We start from the raw sequence: 20,126 nt of genomic DNA on the forward strand, positions 1-20,126 counted from the left end.
AGACTTCCGAAAACCGCCGGAAACAGAAATCTCAAGCCCCGGCAGTGCTATAGCCACCTCTTTCGGAGGAGGCTAATGAGCATGCGCGCGAAGGGGTCCTGAGTGCTTTAAATACTTTCGGGCGGGGAGGGGCGGCCTCTTTCCCTGTCGCCGCCGAGTCGAGCGGGAGGCGGAGGCTCCCGGGGTGAGTAGCGGGGACAGGGGGGCGCGTGTTCCGAAGTAACTTTCTCTTGTCGTCTACGGGCGTCCACGGGCTTTTCCACTGACGCGCGTCTGTTTGTTTCAGTGTTTTCCAAGATTTAGCTTCACCCGTGACCCGCTGCCATGGCCGAGGAAGGGTGAGTGCGGCGGGCGGGGGAGGGGCGGGCCGGGTCGGGCCGGAGGGCGACTCCTCCGCGGGGACCACGTGCTTGGCCGCCTTCCTGCTCGGGTCTCCCCGCCCGGGGCTCCCCGCGGGCGGGAAAGCCCGCTCCCAGGCCCAACTCCTCCACGTGGCCGGCATGAAGTCAGGCCCAGGCCTCTGGAGGGAAGCGAGCGGCCTGGTGACCATGTTGCCCCGTTTACAGCATTGCTGCTGGAGGTGTAATGGACGTGAACACCGCTCTACAAGAAGTGCTCAAGACCGCGCTCATCCACGACGGCCTCGCTCGTGGAATTCGTGAAGCTGCCAAAGCCTTGGACAAGTAGGTCTTAAGACTTTACACTTCTCTCTATTTCCATTTTCATCCCTCAAAACTTGCCCAAAAAGTCCAATTATCATGTCAGCTTTTGTAACTAGCACGGTGTTTGGAGCTTCTAAGGGCAAAATAATGTACTTTGGAGGATAACAGGAAGTGATGGGAAATAGTAATAAAGCTTGCAAATTTAGATATTGGTAACTGATGGAAAATAACAAAACGTGCAAATTCAAATCTTGGTAAGAATTTGCTGTGCATTGGAGAATAACTAGTTAAGTGATGGGAAATAAAGAATTTGCAAATTTAAATAACCGGAATAAATAGAAAAAATTTTTCATAGGCCAAAGCCATGGACAAGTAGGTCTTGAGAGATGGAAGTTTTTCTCATTTTTGTTTTCATCCCTGAAAAGTTTGCTCTAAAAATCAACTTAGCATTTAACCTTTTTTTTTGTTTTGAGCTCCTAATGGTAAGATGGGAGGATAACAGTAATAAGTGGTGGAAAATAATAAGATTTGCAATATATCATGGAAAAACAATGAGATTTGCAGATTAAAATATTGTTAAGGATACAGAAGTAAGTGATGGAAAATGATGAAATTTGCAAATTTAAACAGTGGAATGAATAAAGATTCTTCATAGGTAGATTATATTCTTGTAAGTACTTTATGTGTTCTGTTTTAGATGGTTTGGTTTTTAGGAAACTTATTACAAATATACGGTTAATTTCACACAAATTTTGCATCTTTACTGATTGAAAAATACTATAGAATTTTAGTTGCAACTCTAAAGTACAGCACTGTAGTCATCTTAATTGACTTGAAAAGTTTGATTCTATGGATTATATTCTGTACTTTCTGTAAAATTTTAAGAATGAATCTTAACTTCAGTAAGTCATGTTAATGTTTTTAAAATCTACAGTGTTTGAATGATGACTTGATTGTCGGATACCCCTTCACTCCACTTATGAGTGATAAAAAAAAGTCTGACAGACCTGTAGTGCCTGAGCTCTAAAGAAATTAGACTCATTAGAGGTAGAGTAACCTTTTGGCAGGCTGCTAAAACCCCATGTTTTACATTAGATATACTTATAATTGTGTCACAAATGAAACAAGTTTATAAAGTTTGTGGATCAGTATTAACTCCCAATCTAAATTTTTAGCAACATAAGATATTACATTTTGATGCCATTTTTGTACTTAAAACAAAAAAGTAAAACAATTAACACCTTAGCATCTTTCTTACTTGGTACAATTGACTTGGTCTTAAAATACTCCTTATTTTGACAAGAGTCATTAGGCAAAAAGTACTTTGAAAGTATTTTTTTCCTGTACTAGTTACGTTGGCAAAGTAACTGCATGTGCTAAATACTACCTAATTTAGTTTTGAAAATGCATTTTGAAAGCTTTCTAAATCAGATGAATTTCAAGTCAGTTCAATTCACTTTGGTATAGACTTGGGCAGTTCAATCCATTGGAAACAACGGCTGGATGTACTTCAGTGCCTGTCATGAGTCCCTTTCAACCTTAGCACCTTGGGAATGCTGCTGCACAATTTAAAAATGGATTCTAATTCGATGTCTCATCCAGCAACAGGTAACAACCCTCTATATCTGGTGGTTGATCCTAATGTTAATTACCATCTCTTAACTTTACAAAAACTGACAGGCTCAAGTTTAAGAGTGCATGCTTTGTTGATTGCCCATAAGCTTTTAGAGCTCTTTGGTCACAACTAAAGGCAGAAATTTTGAACCTCAGTCAGAAAAGCACATTGGAACATCAAATGCCAGATTTAGACCACTATTGGGTTGATCTGTTGGAGGACTGGATGCAACCTGGCATAGAATAATCTGCTGGGTATTTATGGTAGTATCATGCTCTTCACTGCCAATGGTAGCCAGTACAAAAAGAAAACTTTCAACACTAAACATAAATATATATATATGCATGATAATCTTGTAAACAATGCTTTTCTAGACTTTAACAAGAATTTTTGTGTGCTTTTTAGACGCCAAGCCCATCTTTGTGTTCTTGCTTCCAACTGTGATGAACCTATGTATGTAAAGTTGGTTGAGGCCCTGTGTGCTGAACACCAAATCAATTTAATCAAGGTGAGATTAATACAGAACCTGAATTTACTGTTTCTCTTTAAAACAGTTTGCGTACTTATATGTAATTATTTAACAGTTCTAAAACCTTTGGTTTTGTATTACAACATATTTGCTTTTTGGAACCAAAGGGGACAAAAGAATTCTTTTGGAGTTAGAAGGGGCATCTATTTTGAATGGTGCTGTACATGATGACAACTTGGCTCCCTCTACTGATAAGACTGAAGAGAACAGCCATGTCACCCAATGTATCTGAGCATATAGCACCTATCTATTTTTTTTGATGTGTTACAAGTATAATGTCATATTAAGCACATGTATTTTTTTTAACAGGTTGATGACAACAAGAAGCTGGGTGAATGGGTAGGCCTCTGTAAAATTGACAGAGAGGGAAAGCCCAGAAAAGTGGTTGGATGCAGTTGTGTTGTTGTTAAGGTAAGTTGGTATTTGAGAAGAGATTTTGGTCATTACCTTCAGTTAAGTCAGCTTTCTAAAATGAGAAGGAATGAGGAAAGCAACAGGAATCAAGAAAGAATTAATGGGAAAAATGAGCTCTTTTATTTGAAAATGAAAGTTTTCATTTTAATCTCAGTAGTAATTTAAAAATATACCTTAGTTTATGTATTTCATATTTCCTTAAGAGTGTCAACAGGAAAAAGATTGATTAAAAAATCCTCAAAGCCAGTACAATTACATCTGGATTACCTGAATGTGTCTTTCAGAAGTAAAATGCTGGCAATAGCACAGCCATGGTACGAGCCTCAATGACTTGAGGTCCTTGAGGTCCCTGAGAATGGCTACAATTAATATCATTCTGTAATTGGGTTTTGAATCTAATAGAATTTGAAAGGAAAGATCTGTCTAGTTAATTTAAGATGTTTGCTTAGAGTTGCTTTTAAATACCATATTAGGTATGATAGAAGAAATTTAACATTACAACTTTAGTAATTGAGCTTAGTGATGTGGAATATGAATTCAAAAATGCTTTTCATAAATTTAAAAGTGCTCCTTGATTTCTTTTAAGGACTATGGCAAGGAATCTCAGGCCAAAGATGTCATCGAAGAATATTTTAAGTGCAAGAAATAAGTAAATAAAAGCCTTGGTCTCAATTAGAATTGTTGTATTAGCTGTTATTTTTGATGATACATACTTGATTTTGCCTTAGTATATCCATCTTATTTTTAGGGAGAATTCTTGAGCGTGAACATTTTGTGGAAAAGAATTTTATTCTATATTAGTGATTTATCCAAATTTTAAAATGTTAAAGGGAATCTTCTATTAAAAACAATTTTATTTTTAATTTTATCTTGGAATTATCAAATCTTTGTTGCCACATCCTTGAGTTGGTGAAGAACACCAAGGATTCTAATCTCAATCCTATTTTATGCAGGATTAGGAGGGAGAAGGTGAGTAGTAGTATCCCTTTGGTGAAAGATGTCCATCAGCAATAGTTCTAGGGTACTATGGAACTGCTTTTCCCATTTAACCAGTTTGAGGATGGCAAATTCTAATGATTGGAGTTAAGTGACTTACCCAAGGTCACATAGTTAAGTGTCTGATTTGGAATTTGAACTTTGCTTCCTTGACTCTAGGACAGTTGCTCTATCCACTGTGTATCTAGCTACTCTGCTATCCTGTAGGGTTCTAATGGAATTTTCTGCCTTTTATTTCCATTCTTTGCTGCATAGTGGTTGCTAAATTGATAATTTTTAAGAAACAGAATGATATCAGTATAAATATGGTAAAATGCAAATTTCTAGAATTAGTGGTCTGACTTTCTCCTAACTAGCTTGAATTCTACATTTTACCTGCATATCTAAAGAATCAATCCCCTGGAATTATTTTTATCTACTCTTATTAGGTTTTTCAACTTTTCCCAGACAGGGATCTCCCCAAAGCAGCATGTCTTCTATTGTATAAGTTAAGTCCTAGGTATATGCAATATAATAAAAAGTGGATGGCCCCCCATCACTTACTATAAATTGGAAATTCCTTTTCAGAAGGTCTTTTACAACTTGACTTAATACTACAAGGGCAGTGAGGTGGTTTGAACTATTCCTGGGGTCATTTGTACCCTGAGTAGAAATAGGGTCTTAAACAATAGCTGTGTGATCTTTGATAAGTCACTTAACTTTGCCTCAAGTTACCACATCCTTAAAATGAGTTGCAAAGGTAAAGGGTAAACTTTTTGTATCATGGGCAGAAAAAAATTCATAGTGATAGAACTGGAACTACTAAGCCATAAGCTTTGGTGCAGTTTCTACTAGATTTGCTGATGCCTACATAATAGGATTCCTACCCATGATTTTATATATGTTGGCCATATCAGAGATGGATCAAATTTTTTTAAGTCAGGATTGTTTTATGTTTGTATATATCTCACTTTCTATCAGTTTGTAATTTGTTTAGCTATTTTTTTAATGTCGGTATATTACCTGTTTATTTTGAGTGGTTTATTTAATAGTGATTGCTAGGCTAAAGGGTACATAGTTTGTAAACTGGGCATAGTTCTACATCACTTTCTTAAATGACTACCAATTTGGAACTCAACAGCAATGCATTGTTTTTCTGGAGGCCCTCTAGCATCTTGGAGTTGCTTAAAATCTGTTTAGTGATTTGGAGCATTTTTTTCCTTTGAAAACTGATCTTGACTGCTTCCCTTATCACCACTGCCTCTTAGGATCTCTAGTGTGATAGGAGCAATAATTCCACACTTGGATCCAGTTAACTTGAAAACTGTCTCTTGGAACCAGCTTCCTGGTATTCTGCCATTGGTAAATAATATAAGACTTGCCTAATAAGTAGAAATGAGTATTACCAGAGGGCAAAGGGGAAACAGTTGGTGTGAAAAGATTGAGGCATAACTAATAAGTAAAAGATCTTCAGGGGAAAAGTAGAGATTTAATGGGAAAAGGCCAGTTAAACCTGTTAAAGAGCCTATCTACTGCCCAATCTATATAATTCAATAAGCAGTCAATTTATTATGTGCCAGCACTAATTCTAATGGGGAGGTCCACACATCAAAGGTATTCTGGGAGAGGAGAGGTCATTTGTATTAGCTATGTTCTGGAGCTGATCCCAGTGATTTGAAGGCTAATCTGATTTGGTGTTAGATTAAATTGTTAAATTCTAAATTCAGATTTTCAGAAGTTCTTTGCACAAATAGCTCATTTGCTTCACAAAACAACTTTGGGAAGTAGGTACTATTATTTTCCTTACTTCACAGATGTGAACATCAAAGCCAAAAAAGTTGTTTGCACCAGGGTCACTCTTTGAGTGTAATCTTAAGGAACAAGTTGAACTTCAGCTTGGTGCTTTCTGTATAGTCTGCCAACTCCTTAAGCAACAAGTCTTGAAGTTCTCATAATGCTTCCTAATTGTGCACATAATAGGAACAAAATGAGTGAAATCAGGCCAATTGTCTCCCAGATTGATTTGATTATGCAAATAGTCTTTCTTTTCTTATCTACCTTAATCACTGAGAAAAACCAAGGGCTTATTTGTCCTAGTTTATTTTTTTTGGACTAGGCAGATGTAAAGATCTTTTAAGCCTATCTTTTATCATCAAATGGCCTTTAACTCAAACTGAGACTTTTAAGATCTTAGCTCAAAAAAGGCCAAGTTTTCCCACTGCATCCACAGCTGATTTGTACCTGACCACTGGACCCAGATGACTGGAGGAGAAAGTAAGGTTGGTGACTTAGTATAGCACTCCATGTTGCTTGCCTCAGTTTCCTCATCTGTAAAAATAAGCTGGAGAAGAAAATGACAAACCACTCCAGTATTGCTAAGAAAACCCCAAAGAATCAGACAACTGAAAATGCCAACAGAGACCAGTCAACAGAACTTGTGACAGGATAGTTAACCTGTTAACTTATGCTTAGAGGTGGCAGACCACCCTCTTAGCCTATTTTTGAGTTCTTTGCTATTACTGTTTTCCTCTTTTGGATTAAACCTGAGCGCCTGAGTGGATAGGACCTCCCCGGGAGTGAGGTCAGGCCAATCCAAAGAAGACACGGCTCCTTAAGGGGAACAGTGGCTTCGCCTGGTTGGCCTGTGTCGCTTGCTCCAATCGGGTGGTAGGTTCCGCCCTCGGGGCGGACCAGGGTGGCACCCCGGAACTAACTCCCTATATAGACCAGCGCCCTGAGCTATTCGGGGGACCCCTCCGCACTTAATAAAGCATATGCCTCCTGAAGACGTGTCTGTCTGAGTCCCTCCTCGCTGATCCCCCGGGAGGGAGAATCCGGGGACGCCCGAAGCAGTGCCCACTGAGGAGCTCACTGGGGGGGGGGTCCGGGGAAGAAGACCCCGGACAAACCACTACTGAATAGTGAGATATTCCATTTCTGTGGAACAAGGCGCCCGAACAGGGACACCGGAAGACCCCGCCGAGTGAGGTGAGCCTACCTGAGTAAGGGTAGAAGAGACAGACACCCTAGGTCCAAGGGACACCTAGAGGGATAGGACATGGGTAAGGGAATGTCAAAGCATTTGCAGCCTGAGGATTCAGGAGTATTAGCATGTCAAGTACATGCACTGGTAAGAACTCATGGCATAAGAGTTCCTGTTAGAGACTGCAGGGAGTGGGTAGAAAAAATTTTAGTTATCTCCCCCTGCGTCTCCCATACTGGGATCGACCCCCAGAGATGGAGGGTGGTAGGTACGCAGATGGCCTCTTATAATGTAGAGAAACCTGGTTTCCTTTCGGACACGGACTTCGTGATTTACTCTGTGGTGGCTGCTGCTCTCGATCCGCAACCGCCGCCTGGAGCCGTACCCGAGGGAACCCAAACGGGGACCTCCTTACTAGGGGAGCCTGAATGGCCCCCGCCCCCTGATGAAAGTCCCGGTGACTCCGGAGAACCAGCCCCCAAGTCCCCTTGCGAGGAACTGGCCGCCGCGAGCAAACAGCTTGCTTCGGTACAAAGTGAAAGTAAATCCGAGAAAACAAAGAACGGGTCTGCAGAAGGGCGAGGCACTTATGGATTGGGTGCAGATAGGAAGGGACAAACCCTAGTAATAGGGAAGATGGGGGTTGGGGCGGCCACTCCTGGTCAAGTACCCCACCGGACCCGATTACAACAGACTATCCACAGGGCTTTAGAGGACGGTGAGGAAGTAGATGAGGAAGACCTAGACTATCTTGCTTCCTCTGTGTCTGCCTTCCAAGTATTAGTGCAGGTAGAAAATGGCAAACAAGTCAGGGTTCCCCGCCCAGTACCTTACAAATTTATCAAAGATCTTAGAGAGGCAGTTCGTAACTACGGGCCGGGGTCTGCCTATGTAAAACGGCTTATAAGCTCTAACATCCAGACCGCCGCCTGGCTCCCCACAGATTGGGACGAAACTTTACAGGCGGTATTGGAGTCATCTCATTACACCGCCTGGGCTGCCTACTGGCGGAGAGAGGCCAGGCTGCAGGCTGAGATCATAGACCCAAATAACTGATTTAATCACTAATCAACTCACTGGGTGTGGCCAGTTTAACACAGTGGACGCGCAATTACAACTTTCTGAACCCATTGTTAGGGCGGTACAAATAGCTGGACTAAATGCCCTGAACAAATTAGCTCGAGCAGCTGCCACTCCCTTACAACAATTGAAACAAAGATCTAGGGAGTCCGCTATTGATTTTATCAGCAGAGTACAGACCACTGTAGAAGGGAAATTCGGGACAGGAAAGGCAGCACAGCCATTAATTATCCAGTTGATAAAGGGAGGGTTCACTCATTCAAAAGGCTTGCTGGCTACTCTACCTGCTGACCCCTCTGTAGAGGAGATAATTGATAAAGCCCTAGATGAGGAACCTCCTCCGGACCCTCTCCAAACCTCCATTAACCTCCTCACTAATGCTTTACAAACCACAAGCTTAGTGCCTAGATCGAAGGGTAGAGGGAACTGCTTCCGTTGTGGGAAGGCCGGTCATTTTCAAGCTGAGTGCCGTAATTCCCAGAAGAGTGCAATGAAATGCTTTGTCTGTGGTAAACCTGGTCATATAGCAAAGCATTGCAGACAGAAAAACAAGAACCAGAAGCATGACAATGGTGGACCACAGGGAAATGGGAAGAGGGGTCGAGAAACCGAGGGTTCGACCCCGGGGTTGGTCCACTAAATCCCTCGGTTACCATTCCCCTTTCAGAGAGTACAGAATTGAGCCCTTGGACTACGACTACTGTTAAAGCCCCCCCTAGGGACTTCCACCATTTAGTGATTGGAACTGCTCTCGCTCCCCAGGTCATTGTCCACACACAACTCTTGAGCCCAGGTCAGACTTCTATAACTGTTACAAATCCCCATCATTACCAGATAGAACTAAAAGGCGGTGAGCCTGTTGCTCTTGCCATTTCCCTCCCATGGATAGATAAGGATTGGAGAGAACGTATCAATGAGGACACATTTGTGGCCTGGACACAGGCTATATCGGCCCACCGTCCCACGTTACCACTTATAGTGGAGGAAAAAGATCGTGGGCTTAATTGATACAGGTGCTGATGTCTCGGTCATATCTACAAAAGATTGGCAGCCCTGTTGGGAACTTTCAAAAAATCCTCAAGACATCACGGGAGTTTCAGGAGGAACTCTGGCGAAAAAGTCCCTAAGATTCCTAAAGTGGAGAAGTGATGATGTGGCAGGGACTTTCCGCCCTTTGGTACTTCCTATTCCTATGTCCCTCTGGGGGAGGGATGTTTTGCAAACTCTGGGCTTGTCCATAACTACAGACACAGCTTTAAACCACTAGTGGTCACTGGAGGGCCGCAACCCATACCGCTGACGTGGCGATCCGACAAACCAGTTTGGGTAGATCAGTGGCCCCTCACCAAAGAGAAATTACAGGCCCTTGCTAACATAGTACAAGGACTTTTATCAGCTGGACAAGTAGAGCCGTCCACCAGCCCATGGAATTCCCCAGTATTTGTAATTAAAAAGAAAAGTGGGAAATGGAGAATGTTAGTAGATCTAAGAAAGGTAAATGCCACTCTACAACCTATGGGTACCACCCAGCCTGGGTTACCTTCTCCGGTTGCTATTCCGAAGGCTTGGCCTATAACTGTTATAGATATAAAGGATTGTTTCTATAGTATACCCCTTAATCCTGTAGATAAGCAACGCTTCGCCTTTAGTGTACCTGCTGTGAATTTTCAAGAACCTGCTCAGCGTTTTCAGTTTAAAGTTCTTCCCCAAGGCATGGCAAACAGTCCCACTCTATGTCAGGTTTATGTTGCACAGATTCTGATGCCCATTAGGCGAGAACACTCGGGAGCCATTATTATTCATTATATGGATGACATATTAATTTCTGCGTCCCACCGGACTGCTGTCTCGCTTATTTTACAAAAAATTACCTCAGCCCTAGCAGCATATGGATTACAGGTTGCCCCTGAGAAGATACAAACAGAACCCCCCTACACATATTTAGGACATCAGGTGTACAAGGATTTAGTGAAGAAATCTCCAAAAATTGATACAGCTCAAGTTTCTACACTAAATGACTTTCAGAAATTAATTGGCTCAATTCAATGGCTAAGGAATGTAGTTCCTATTTCCAATGATATGATGTATCCATTGTATAATATCTTAAAGGGTTCATCTGATTTGAATTCGCCCCGTGAATGGACCCCTGCAGCCATGAAGGCTATTGCTCAGATACAGGACTTGGCATCCACATCGACTGTCACCCGCTTAGACCCAACCACTCCGGTTTATGTAACTTTGGTGCGTCATCCCTCATTGGGCAAGGCCGGAGTAGTTTTCTAGGTTACCGGTCCTTTACAATGGATACATCCATCCAAACCCGTTAAGTCTATACCCTCAAAGTTTGAAGTGGATGCACAACTCCTTATGAAAGCAGCAGAAGCTGCGATCACTATTTTTGGTACCATTCCTGTTTTACTACTCCAGGAAGATCTGACAACACTCACCCATCTAGCACAGAACTCTGAGGAGTGGGCCATGCTATTGTCTACTTATCCCACTTCTCAGGGTCATCCACCTCCCTCGCTACGAGGCTGGTTGCAACTCCCTTTAAAGTATCCCTCCAACCCCATAGTCCCTCAGCCAGTACAGGGGGTCAATGTCTTCACGGATGCCACCAAACACCATAAAGCATCCATCTATATCCCAGACAAGAAGTTATTGAAGGTGTTACAAACCCCATATACTTCAGCCCAAAAGAATGAGTTGCAGGCCATTGTGGTAGCTTTAGAACTGTGTGCTCATGAGCCTTTTAATCTAATCACTGATAGTTATTATTGCTTCTTACTGTTACAACAGCTAGCTCTGGCAGATCTTTCCTTGTCCAATTCTGCAGTTATAGATCTCTTACACCAAGCACAACGGTCTCTCCTACACCGCTCAGACCCCCTCTATGTCTTACATGTCAGATCTCATGTGTCTACTTCTGGCCCAATCTACTCAGGGAACGCTGTAGCTGACTCGGCTCTCCTTGACCCTGATGTCAAAAGTGAGATAGTCATGTATGCAGACCCTTCTATTGTTCATGACACATTTCATCTCCCGGCAAAAACACTTACACAGCTTTATGGTCTTCCTAAGGAAGAAGCAAGTTGCATTGTCCGACAATGTAGGCATTGTGTCCCCTTTCGACCTGCCCCGACTGTGCATGCCACCAACCCCCGGGGCCTGGCCCCCAATGACATTTGGCAGATGGATGTCACCCACTTTCAGGCCAGCCTGATTCATGTCACTGTAGACACTTTTTCTAACTTTATTATGGCCACTCTTCAGCCTGGTGAGGCTGTACGCCATGTGATTGCTCATTGTCTTCACTGCTTTGCCACCCATGGGATACCCCGGTTGTTAAAAACCGACAATGGCCCAGCCTACACCTCCTCCGCTTTTGCTCGCTTCTGCCACCAATTCAGTGTCACTCATGCTACCGGTATCCCTTACAACCCCACCGGTCAGGCCATTGTAGAACGTGCCAATCAGTCCTTGAAGCGCACTCTCATTAAACAAAAAGGGGGAGTGCGTGGTAGACTCACTACAGCTCAGGTAGCAACAGCGGTCTTCACCAGGAACTACTTGATCGGCGATGATCAAGGCATTACCCCTGCTATGAAACAAATACTACCTTCAAAAACTCCTATAACAAAAGCTCCTATAACACAAAAAACACAAACACAGGTAAAAAACCCAATGCAATATAGACCTACAACAGTATGGTGGAGAGATGAGGAGGGTCATTGGCATGGTCCCGCCCAGGTGATGGTATGGGGAAAGGGATTCTTGTGTCTCCACACAGGTGAGGGGACACGCTGGGTGCCCATCAGGTGGACCAGGACCTGTACAGAAGACAAAGAGAAACTGCCAGAGGAGCAGGAGGAAGCGCCTCAACAGGACGCAGAGAGCAAAGATGGCACATAAATGGCTAAGTATACTAGGACTATTAAGCAGCCTACAACCCATTGACTCCCGAGCCATTCCCCTTCACTGGAAAAATATTACTGAGGCCACTCATTTTACCTATTGGACAGTAATACCAGGGTTCCCTACGGTCAATCCGGCCACATGGATAGGAGATCCAGTGGAATTACAGTTAGCAGGCCCCGCCTACCTAGTATTAGGAGGAATTAAAGGGACTCCCCCTGAAAAGAAACACGATCTGAAAGGCCCTGTGACTTTGACTTCCTTGCACCTTCCGATATGCCTTACTACAGGCTCTCACCCTCTCTGTGCCCAAGTAGCAAATGGTACATTAAAAGAAACCCCACATGGGCCAGGAGCGAGCGGGAGGCCTGGTCAACATAGTCAACTTGGGCGTGGCGATTTCCTGCATTTTTCAATGATTCAACATTACGGGCCAGGGAACCATAGTATGTCTAAAAGTAAAGAAAAGACAGGTAATAAGGGAGAGATACATTGGGTCCCAGGACTTCCATTGCCTAACGATACTTTTATAGGAAAGGCGGCCTTGGGAGCATTTAATAAAACATGGCATTGGATTCTGGGAGGCGGATGCAATACCACTAATGCCTCTTGGGAAAGTAACAAAACTGATGGCCCTTGTCATTTTATGGATAGGATTAGACTAGCTGCGGGAATGTCCCCAGGCCAGGAAATACCCCACTCCCCTCTACCACCATGCTCTCCTTCACCAAATATGTTTGAGGCGGTGCAGGGATTCCGGTACTTGGACCTAACCTGAACGGCACACAAGTGTACTTCATGGATGGGGGCCCAGGCCCCTATTTTGTTGCACCTGTACCGCATATCGAAGTGGACAACAACACCCGAGTACAAGTCCATCTTTGGAAAGCTACGGCCACTTTCGGGGATGTGATCCATGCCACAGACAATACCGTACCTGTTGGAGCAAATACAACCATACACGACCTTTGGGCTGGACTGTTGTGGGGCCACTCTTATATTTGTACTGAAGGAAGGTACCCCACCTACGCTTGCAACACTTTTGACACACAGGCCAGGACTACTCGAGGCTCGGACATGTTTCTTGTCTGCACAAATACCACCTTCGCTTGGGCGGATAAAGGATATAGTATTACCTGTAATAATGGGACTATGACTGACACCCTTAAACCTGACTCTGTAAGGTCTAATGAGACCCTGGTATTTTTATTGCAGATACCCCCTGAACCTTCCTCCCCATAAGCACGTCAAAACCTTTTGCAGATTCTGATTTTCTCATGGCAATGTTGGAAAGAAACAAGAGGGATGTGGAATTTCCAGTCTTAGATGTAGTTGAGCTTGTAGTTTCCGTGCTGGAGCAATTAGAGATTACAGCTTTAGCCAATCAGATGCATATCTTGGCAGAAGATCTCCAAAGGTTCATGCAGGCCACTGCTCAGGCATGGTCTGTGCAGCAGCAGATCATTAGAGAGGTGCAAATAGAATTGAGTGCACTAACCTCCGCAGTACAAGCCCTGTCCACTCTAGTGAAAACAGAGATGTTGTTAGAAGGACTACCCTGCCATCATGTCCTCCGTCGACCGGCATGTATGACAGCCGCAGTCAAAAACGCTAGTGAACAACTTGACAGGGCTATACAAACCCTGAATGACCATACTAGCCTACCTACCTATCTAGATGAATTAGACAAGATAATTAACACCATAAGAAATATTACAGATCAGTATAAGAAAGATATGGAAAATAACCATGGTCTATTCCCTGATTGGATAAATGGGATAGACGTCAATCATTGGATGCATTATTTGTTGATTCTTGGTGCTTGGTGCTTAATAGCCTTATTGCTATGTTGCCTGTTTCCCCTTCTTTTTTCTCTGTTTATAAAACTGGGACGCTGGGCCCTTGAGCAACTCAAGGCAGATATACTCTTGTTAAACAAAAAGGGGGAGTTTGTTGGGGGTCGGCCCTGAGCGCCTGAGTGGATAGGACCTCCCCGGGAGTGAGGTCAGGCCAATCCAAAGAAGACACGGCTCCTTAAGGGGAACAGTGGCTTCGCCTGGTTGGCCTGTGTCGCTTGCTCCAATCGGGTGGTAGGTTCCGCCCTCGGGGCGGACCAGGGTGGCACCCCGGAACTAACTCCCTATATAGACCAGTGCCCTGAGCTATTCGGGGGACCCCTCCGCACTTAATAAAGCATATGCCTCCTGAAGACGTGTCTGTCTGAGTCCCTCCTCGCTGATCCCCCGGGAGGGAGAATCCGGGGACATCCGAAGCAGTGCCCACTGAGGAGCTCACTGGGGGGGGGGGGGTCCGGGGAAGAAGACCCCGGACAAACCACTACTGAAGAGTGAGATATTCCATTTCTGTGGAACGAGGTTTCTTCTGTATTTTATAAAGTTCAATCAATAAATCATTTAGAGGGTTGGGCTAGTGTCTCAAAGACTTCTTTCTTTGAGTTTGAATCCAGTCTCATACACTAGATTTGTGACCTTGTGCAGGTCAGTTAACCCTATTTACCTGTTTTCTATGTGAAATGAATGAAAAACAACTCCAGTCTCTTTGCCAGGAAAGAGGTCATGAAAAGTTGGACAAGACTGAAAATGAGCAAGAACATGAAGAAAATGGCAACACTTTTAACTGAATATGGTCATGAAAAATCAGAATGACTAATTAAATGTACTTGGTTGTGCCTGGTATTGGGAATACACATACAATGAATAAAGCAATTCCTACATAAAGAGCTTATATTACTGTCTTGGAGTCAAGAAATGCATATGTATGTATGTATGCATTTTAATATACTAAATAGAGAATAGATAAAAATAAATGCCCAACAGTGTGATTGAATATAGTTTGAAAAGACCTCAAGAAACAGGTCCAGTAAAGGTTTCCTTAAAGGTGATGCTTGAGCTGAGTCTTGAACATAGAGATAATGTATGAGATGGAATTGAGAGTATACATTCTAAGTACTAGAGATAGCTAATGTAAAGGAGTGTTTTGTCTGAGGAACAAGGAAAAGAATTTGGATTATATTACAAGAAGGAGGATAATGGAGAGATGGATTGGGGTAAGGTGAAAAGGGCTTAAAGGCTAAACAGGAGTTTATATTTCATTAAAAGGAATTCACTAGAGAGTAACATGGCTAATCTGCTTAAGGAAAAAATTGTCAGTGGTAGGATAGACTGAAGAGGTAAGCAAATTGAGGTAAAGATCAAGTAGGCTGCTGGCAATGACTAGGGGACAAGTGACTCAGTTTTGAACTCAAGTTGTACTATGACTAGGCAGAAGGGTTCTCAATTCATTCACATCTCTGAAAGATTGCTTTCATCCCTAGAGGGATAAATGTTTTGCAAGATGGATGTGAGACCACTGTTCTTTTTAGGGACATGTTTTGTTTATTTTTAAGAGATGCTTTAATAAGAGCATAGCTTGGAATCCCTCTCTTCTTACTCCAGTTGCTCACCCCCATCTTTTTTAAAAAATGAATTGTTTGTGAAATATGGGTTTACTAGATAACCACTAAGATAACTTAGAACTACTTTTTGACATTTTTAGAATTTTAAAAAATGAAGAATTTAAATATGAACAAATACAAACATTCTAATATACAAAGAACAAAAATGGATTCGATATGAAACCATGAAATTTCATGCAGTTTGTTTTTTAGAAATATTGTCAGCCTATCTGGAACCAGTCTAACCAGTGGGTGATTGGAGCCAAACAGCAGACTAGAGTCAGGAAAGTCAGGACACAAATAGAAGTTAAGTTCAATGTGAGGAAAATGGCTTGCAAACTTTCAAAGACATGTGCTAGAGCCCTGCCCCTAGTGGGGGGGATTCAAAGCTATGTGAGCGATCTCAATACTTATACCTATGACTTTCCAGTGTGCTGTAGCCCTGACAATGAGGGGTAACAGCAATGTGACAAGTTTGATTCATAACAGGATATCCTTGTCCAAGTTCAGTCACGACCTGATGCTGGTGTGAAGCAATTCTGGGATTTTGATATGACTAAAGTCAATCAGAGGGCAAAAGGGCTATCATGCTAAGCTTAGGACATAGTTGTCTTGCTGGGCCTTAGCTTTGAGAAGCAGAGTGTCTAATAATATCTTGGCAATATAATGTGTTTTTTTTTTTTTTGAGGAAGAAGACCACAACATCAGGGGAGGCAAGCCCATGAATTGGATTTGAGTGGGGATTGTTAACTAAGTCACCAGCCTTACTTTCTCCTCTAGGGCCATCTGGATCCAGTGGCCAGATATGAATCAGGACAACTAAAGATGGCCTTGGATTTGAGGCAATCAGGTTGAAATTACTTGGCTAAGGTCAAACAGTTAATAGGAGTCAAATGTCTGAGATCAAATTTGAACCCAGTTGCTCCTGACTCCAAGGCCAGTATTCTATCCACTGTCATCTAGCTGATCATACTATTATTTTTAGTATTATTATTACTATCTTGACTATATATATTAAATTGAAAGGGATATATCAGAATTTCTCTTTCCTATTGTGCCCTCCCTGAACTCATTTCTTCCATATATTTTTCATTTAAAAATAGAATGATTCATATTTTATTTTTTATTATTTCAGAAACCCTTTTCCCCATTCAAAGAACCATTTATTACAACAAAGAAGAAAGGAAGAAAAAAGAGCAGTTCAATTAATTGTGAAGGCAGTGAAATTAACTGACAACATTCATCAAATCTCACATTATATGCTAAGATCATATAGTTCTTTGCCTCTACAAAGAAGAGAGGATGGTATAGTCTTGTATCTCTTTTTTGTGGCAATCTTAGTCTTTCTGATTACAGTGTTTACTTTGGGTTTTTTCCCAAAGCACATGTATTTTTAGAGTCACCATTAATATTTTTTTGGTTCTACTTACTTCTCTTTACATCATTTTGTGTGAGTCTTATATGTTACTTTTGATTGCTAATTGTTAGATGAAACTTAGTTTTAGTAAGGTCATAAGGTAAACTTGAAAAGTTTGGTTTAGCTGAGCTTCTTACTGTGAAGGATAAAATGTGATATGTAAATAATTTTCTATAAGGCTTTCTGATCAAGGTGGAATTTCTTATTTAAATTATCTTGGGGAGAGTAGAAAGATGAATAGAAATTTAATTAATTTCCTGCTGCAGATATTAATAGAAATTTTAGTTGTGACACATTTGGGATTCCAATAATTATTAGATTTAGAACAGAATAGAAAAAATAGGCTTCTAAGTTTTGTGTGTGTGTGTGTGTGTGTGTGTGTGTGTGTGTGTGTGTATTTTGGAAGGGGAAAGATAGGTAGGTGGTGCATTGGATAGAGTGCTGGGCTGAAGTAAATCGGGAAGACTCATCTTCCTGAATTCACTTATGACTTCAGACATTTATTAGCTGTGTGATCCCGGCCAAGCCCTGTTTACCTAAATTTCTTCATCTGTAAGATGAGCTGAAGAAGTAAATAACATACCACTCCAGTATCTTTGTCAAGAAAATCCCAAATGGGGTCACAAAGAGTTGGAAATAACAGCAGCATCAAAGTTTCCTTTTCCTCTAGAATTGATGACTAAATATGAATGTCACTAGCAAAATCCAAATTTTAACTCTGACTTTGACTATCCAGTGACAATAATCACATTAGAAATTATTTCTGAGTATACTAAAATATAATTTATGTTTTACTGTTATGGGGCTGAAGCTTAAATATCTTAAATCTTACTCCTCTATTGGAGTCAGAAGTTCTGGATGCAAAGCCTGCTGCTGATCTCTGGACCTTGGATAAGACGTCTCTAGGTCTAGATAAATTTCCCTGTCAGAAGAATTCTGGCATTGGACTTGATAACCTCTGGCCCCTCTTCCACTTCTAAATATATGATTCTATGAAATGATATTTAAAATTTTAATGTTGGAATTTCCTGACTCATCAGTTCTTCTATTTGGTGATATTGTAGGAAAGTTAAAAGTTTATTTAGTGCTTTGTCAACTAGAACTGGAGCTGTCATATCACAATATAAACTAGAAACTTGTAGTAGCATATTCCTGGATGATGAAGAAAAGTTTTGCTGATGATCATGAAACACAGTGAGTCCTGGTATGTTGGTTATGGATTCAGATTTTATTTCATCAACCATGTTGGAATTTAAATAGAGTTCTTTGAAGGTCAAAAGACCACAGAACAGGCTAATTATAGAAAGTGGATTTCTCCAACCTCAACTCCTTTATCTTATAAGGAGATAATAGATTTAATCAAAATTTCTTTCAGGAGATAACTGAAATTTAACTTAAACATCTCCATCCTCTTGAGCCTTTTAATATATCAGATTCATCTCTCCTTGGCAAGGAAAACGGATCTTTCCAATTGGGCCTCTCTTGGAGTGGGATAGTGCCAATCTGTCTCAATTTCCCTCCACTTCAACTTCACCCTAGAGAACTGGGTGGAACAATATATATCCCATCACAATCTGGGGTACATAACTAAGAACCTGAAAAAATAATTTTAAAAGCCATTTTGAGACCTGGGAACACTAAAGAGCATGTGAAATCAGGGAAACTATTTTTACACTGCTATAACTCCTCTTTGAAGCCCATTTATTGAGACTTATGGCAACAGTACAGTATTTTAGGAGTGAGGTGAATAAAACCTTATACAAATGCAGTATTTGTCTTTCTCTTTTTGCTCTCTCTAACCACACCTAAGTAAAATTTACCAACGGATATAAAACTCCTGTTTATACCTGGTTGGCTTGTTAGAGAAATTCCCTTTAAAAGACCTGTGCTGCTTCTCATTACTGCTATACCAGGTTAAAAGGAACAGTGTGCACATATACATATATATTCATATATATTCATATATATTTTCTTTTTAAAGTATATAGGATCAATAGGGGGAAAGAAAATATTAATGTACAAATTCAAGATTGAAACTTGACTTTTAGATTTGATGCTTGATAATGTGGCAGTTTTCATGGGTCAGCAAATATATTGCCTACTCAGGGACCAGAGTATTTCTTGCACATACTGGTATGTGCTTAGGTAATTAATACAGTTATGCCATTTTTTTTCATTAAGGAGAAATCATTTGAGTGAAGGTAAAAGAAAAACTGTTCTCCCCATTTTGAAATAAAGAAATCTAGATCAATTAATTAAGCAATCACTGAACATTTTTAAAGTGCCTATTATTTGTTATTGAATCTGAAGACACAAAGAATGGAACAATCCATGCTTTCTAGGAGTTCGTTTATTTTTTTAATAGTATTTCTCTCCAAACAAAAAGACTTTTAGCATTCATTTTTAGAAGATTTTGAGTTCCAGATTTTTCTTCATTCTCTTCCCTCCTATCTTCCAACAATGGTAGACAGTTTTGATATAATTCATAATTATATGTAAAAACATACTTCCAATTTAGTCACAGTTGTAGAAGAAGAAATAGATCAAAAAATTAAAAAAAACTACTAGAAGAATAAAGTGAAAAATATGCTTCTATCTGCATTCAGAGTCCATTAGAGTTCAGTGTTCTTTATCTGGATATGAATAGCATTTTCCTTTGTGAGTCCTTTGTACTTGTTTTGGGTTGTTGTGTTGCTGAGGAAGAGTTGAGCTATTCATAGTTGATCTTTACACAATGTTGCTGATACCATGTACAATGTTTTCCCACTTCTACCCATTTTACTTTTTGTCTTGCTCCAAAATCCCCCTTTGGTGGGATATTCAAAACCCCCAAACTTGGGGTCCAGTCCAATTCTGAAAAAAGAGGCTGGGGAGCTCTAGATTGATTATATAAGTAGTTTAATAATCAAAGTGGTACACCCACATGGGAAAGTCTTAGGGTTATGGCTAGACAACATGTTGAAATTTCCACAACCTCCCCACCCTCCCCAACCCTTGGGGTTAATTTTAGAAATCAGAAAAAAGGAGGAGTTATAAAGTATGTTATTGTGAATTGACTGATATTTGGGGATTTACTCTGTTC

At 41.2% G+C, this 20,126-nt stretch overlaps 1 protein-coding gene and 3 non-coding genes across 4 annotated transcripts; all 4 read left to right on the forward strand.

Annotated features, from left to right (window-relative positions):
* The first annotated feature begins 84 nt into the window (after positions 1-84).
* Positions 85-3,906, forward strand: RPS12 (ribosomal protein S12). The gene is made up of 6 exons (XM_074187613.1): positions 85-184; positions 287-338; positions 567-683; positions 2,683-2,785; positions 3,116-3,217; positions 3,807-3,906. Exons 2-6 carry the CDS (start codon positions 325-327, stop codon positions 3,867-3,869), a joined length of 399 nt encoding a protein of 132 aa, XP_074043714.1. The 5' UTR covers positions 85-184; positions 287-324; the 3' UTR covers positions 3,870-3,906.
* LOC141490311 (small nucleolar RNA SNORD101) lies at positions 1,598-1,669 on the forward strand. Its single transcript, XR_012469151.1, has one exon. It is a non-coding gene; the product is annotated as a small nucleolar RNA SNORD101 (small nucleolar RNA).
* LOC141490344 (small nucleolar RNA SNORD100) lies at positions 2,964-3,047 on the forward strand. Its single transcript, XR_012469181.1, has one exon. It is a non-coding gene; the product is annotated as a small nucleolar RNA SNORD100 (small nucleolar RNA).
* Positions 3,461-3,587, forward strand: LOC141490334 (small nucleolar RNA SNORA33). Its single transcript, XR_012469172.1, has one exon. It is a non-coding gene; the product is annotated as a small nucleolar RNA SNORA33 (small nucleolar RNA).
* Positions 3,907-20,126: the final 16,220 nt, after the last annotated feature.

The sequence above is a fragment of the Macrotis lagotis genome, chromosome 5, assembly GCF_037893015.1.
Source record: "Macrotis lagotis isolate mMagLag1 chromosome 5, bilby.v1.9.chrom.fasta, whole genome shotgun sequence".
Classification (NCBI taxonomy): Eukaryota; Metazoa; Chordata; class Mammalia; order Peramelemorphia; family Peramelidae; genus Macrotis; species Macrotis lagotis.

Bases quoted from the DNA above. Each gene is read 5' to 3' on its own strand.
- RPS12 (XM_074187613.1), top strand. The intron at 684-2,682 runs GTAGGTCTTAAG...TGTGCTTTTTAG, and splicing joins GCTGCCAAAGCCTTGGACAA to ACGCCAAGCCCATCTTTGTG. The intron at 3,218-3,806 runs GTAAGTTGGTAT...ATTTCTTTTAAG, and splicing joins GCAGTTGTGTTGTTGTTAAG to GACTATGGCAAGGAATCTCA.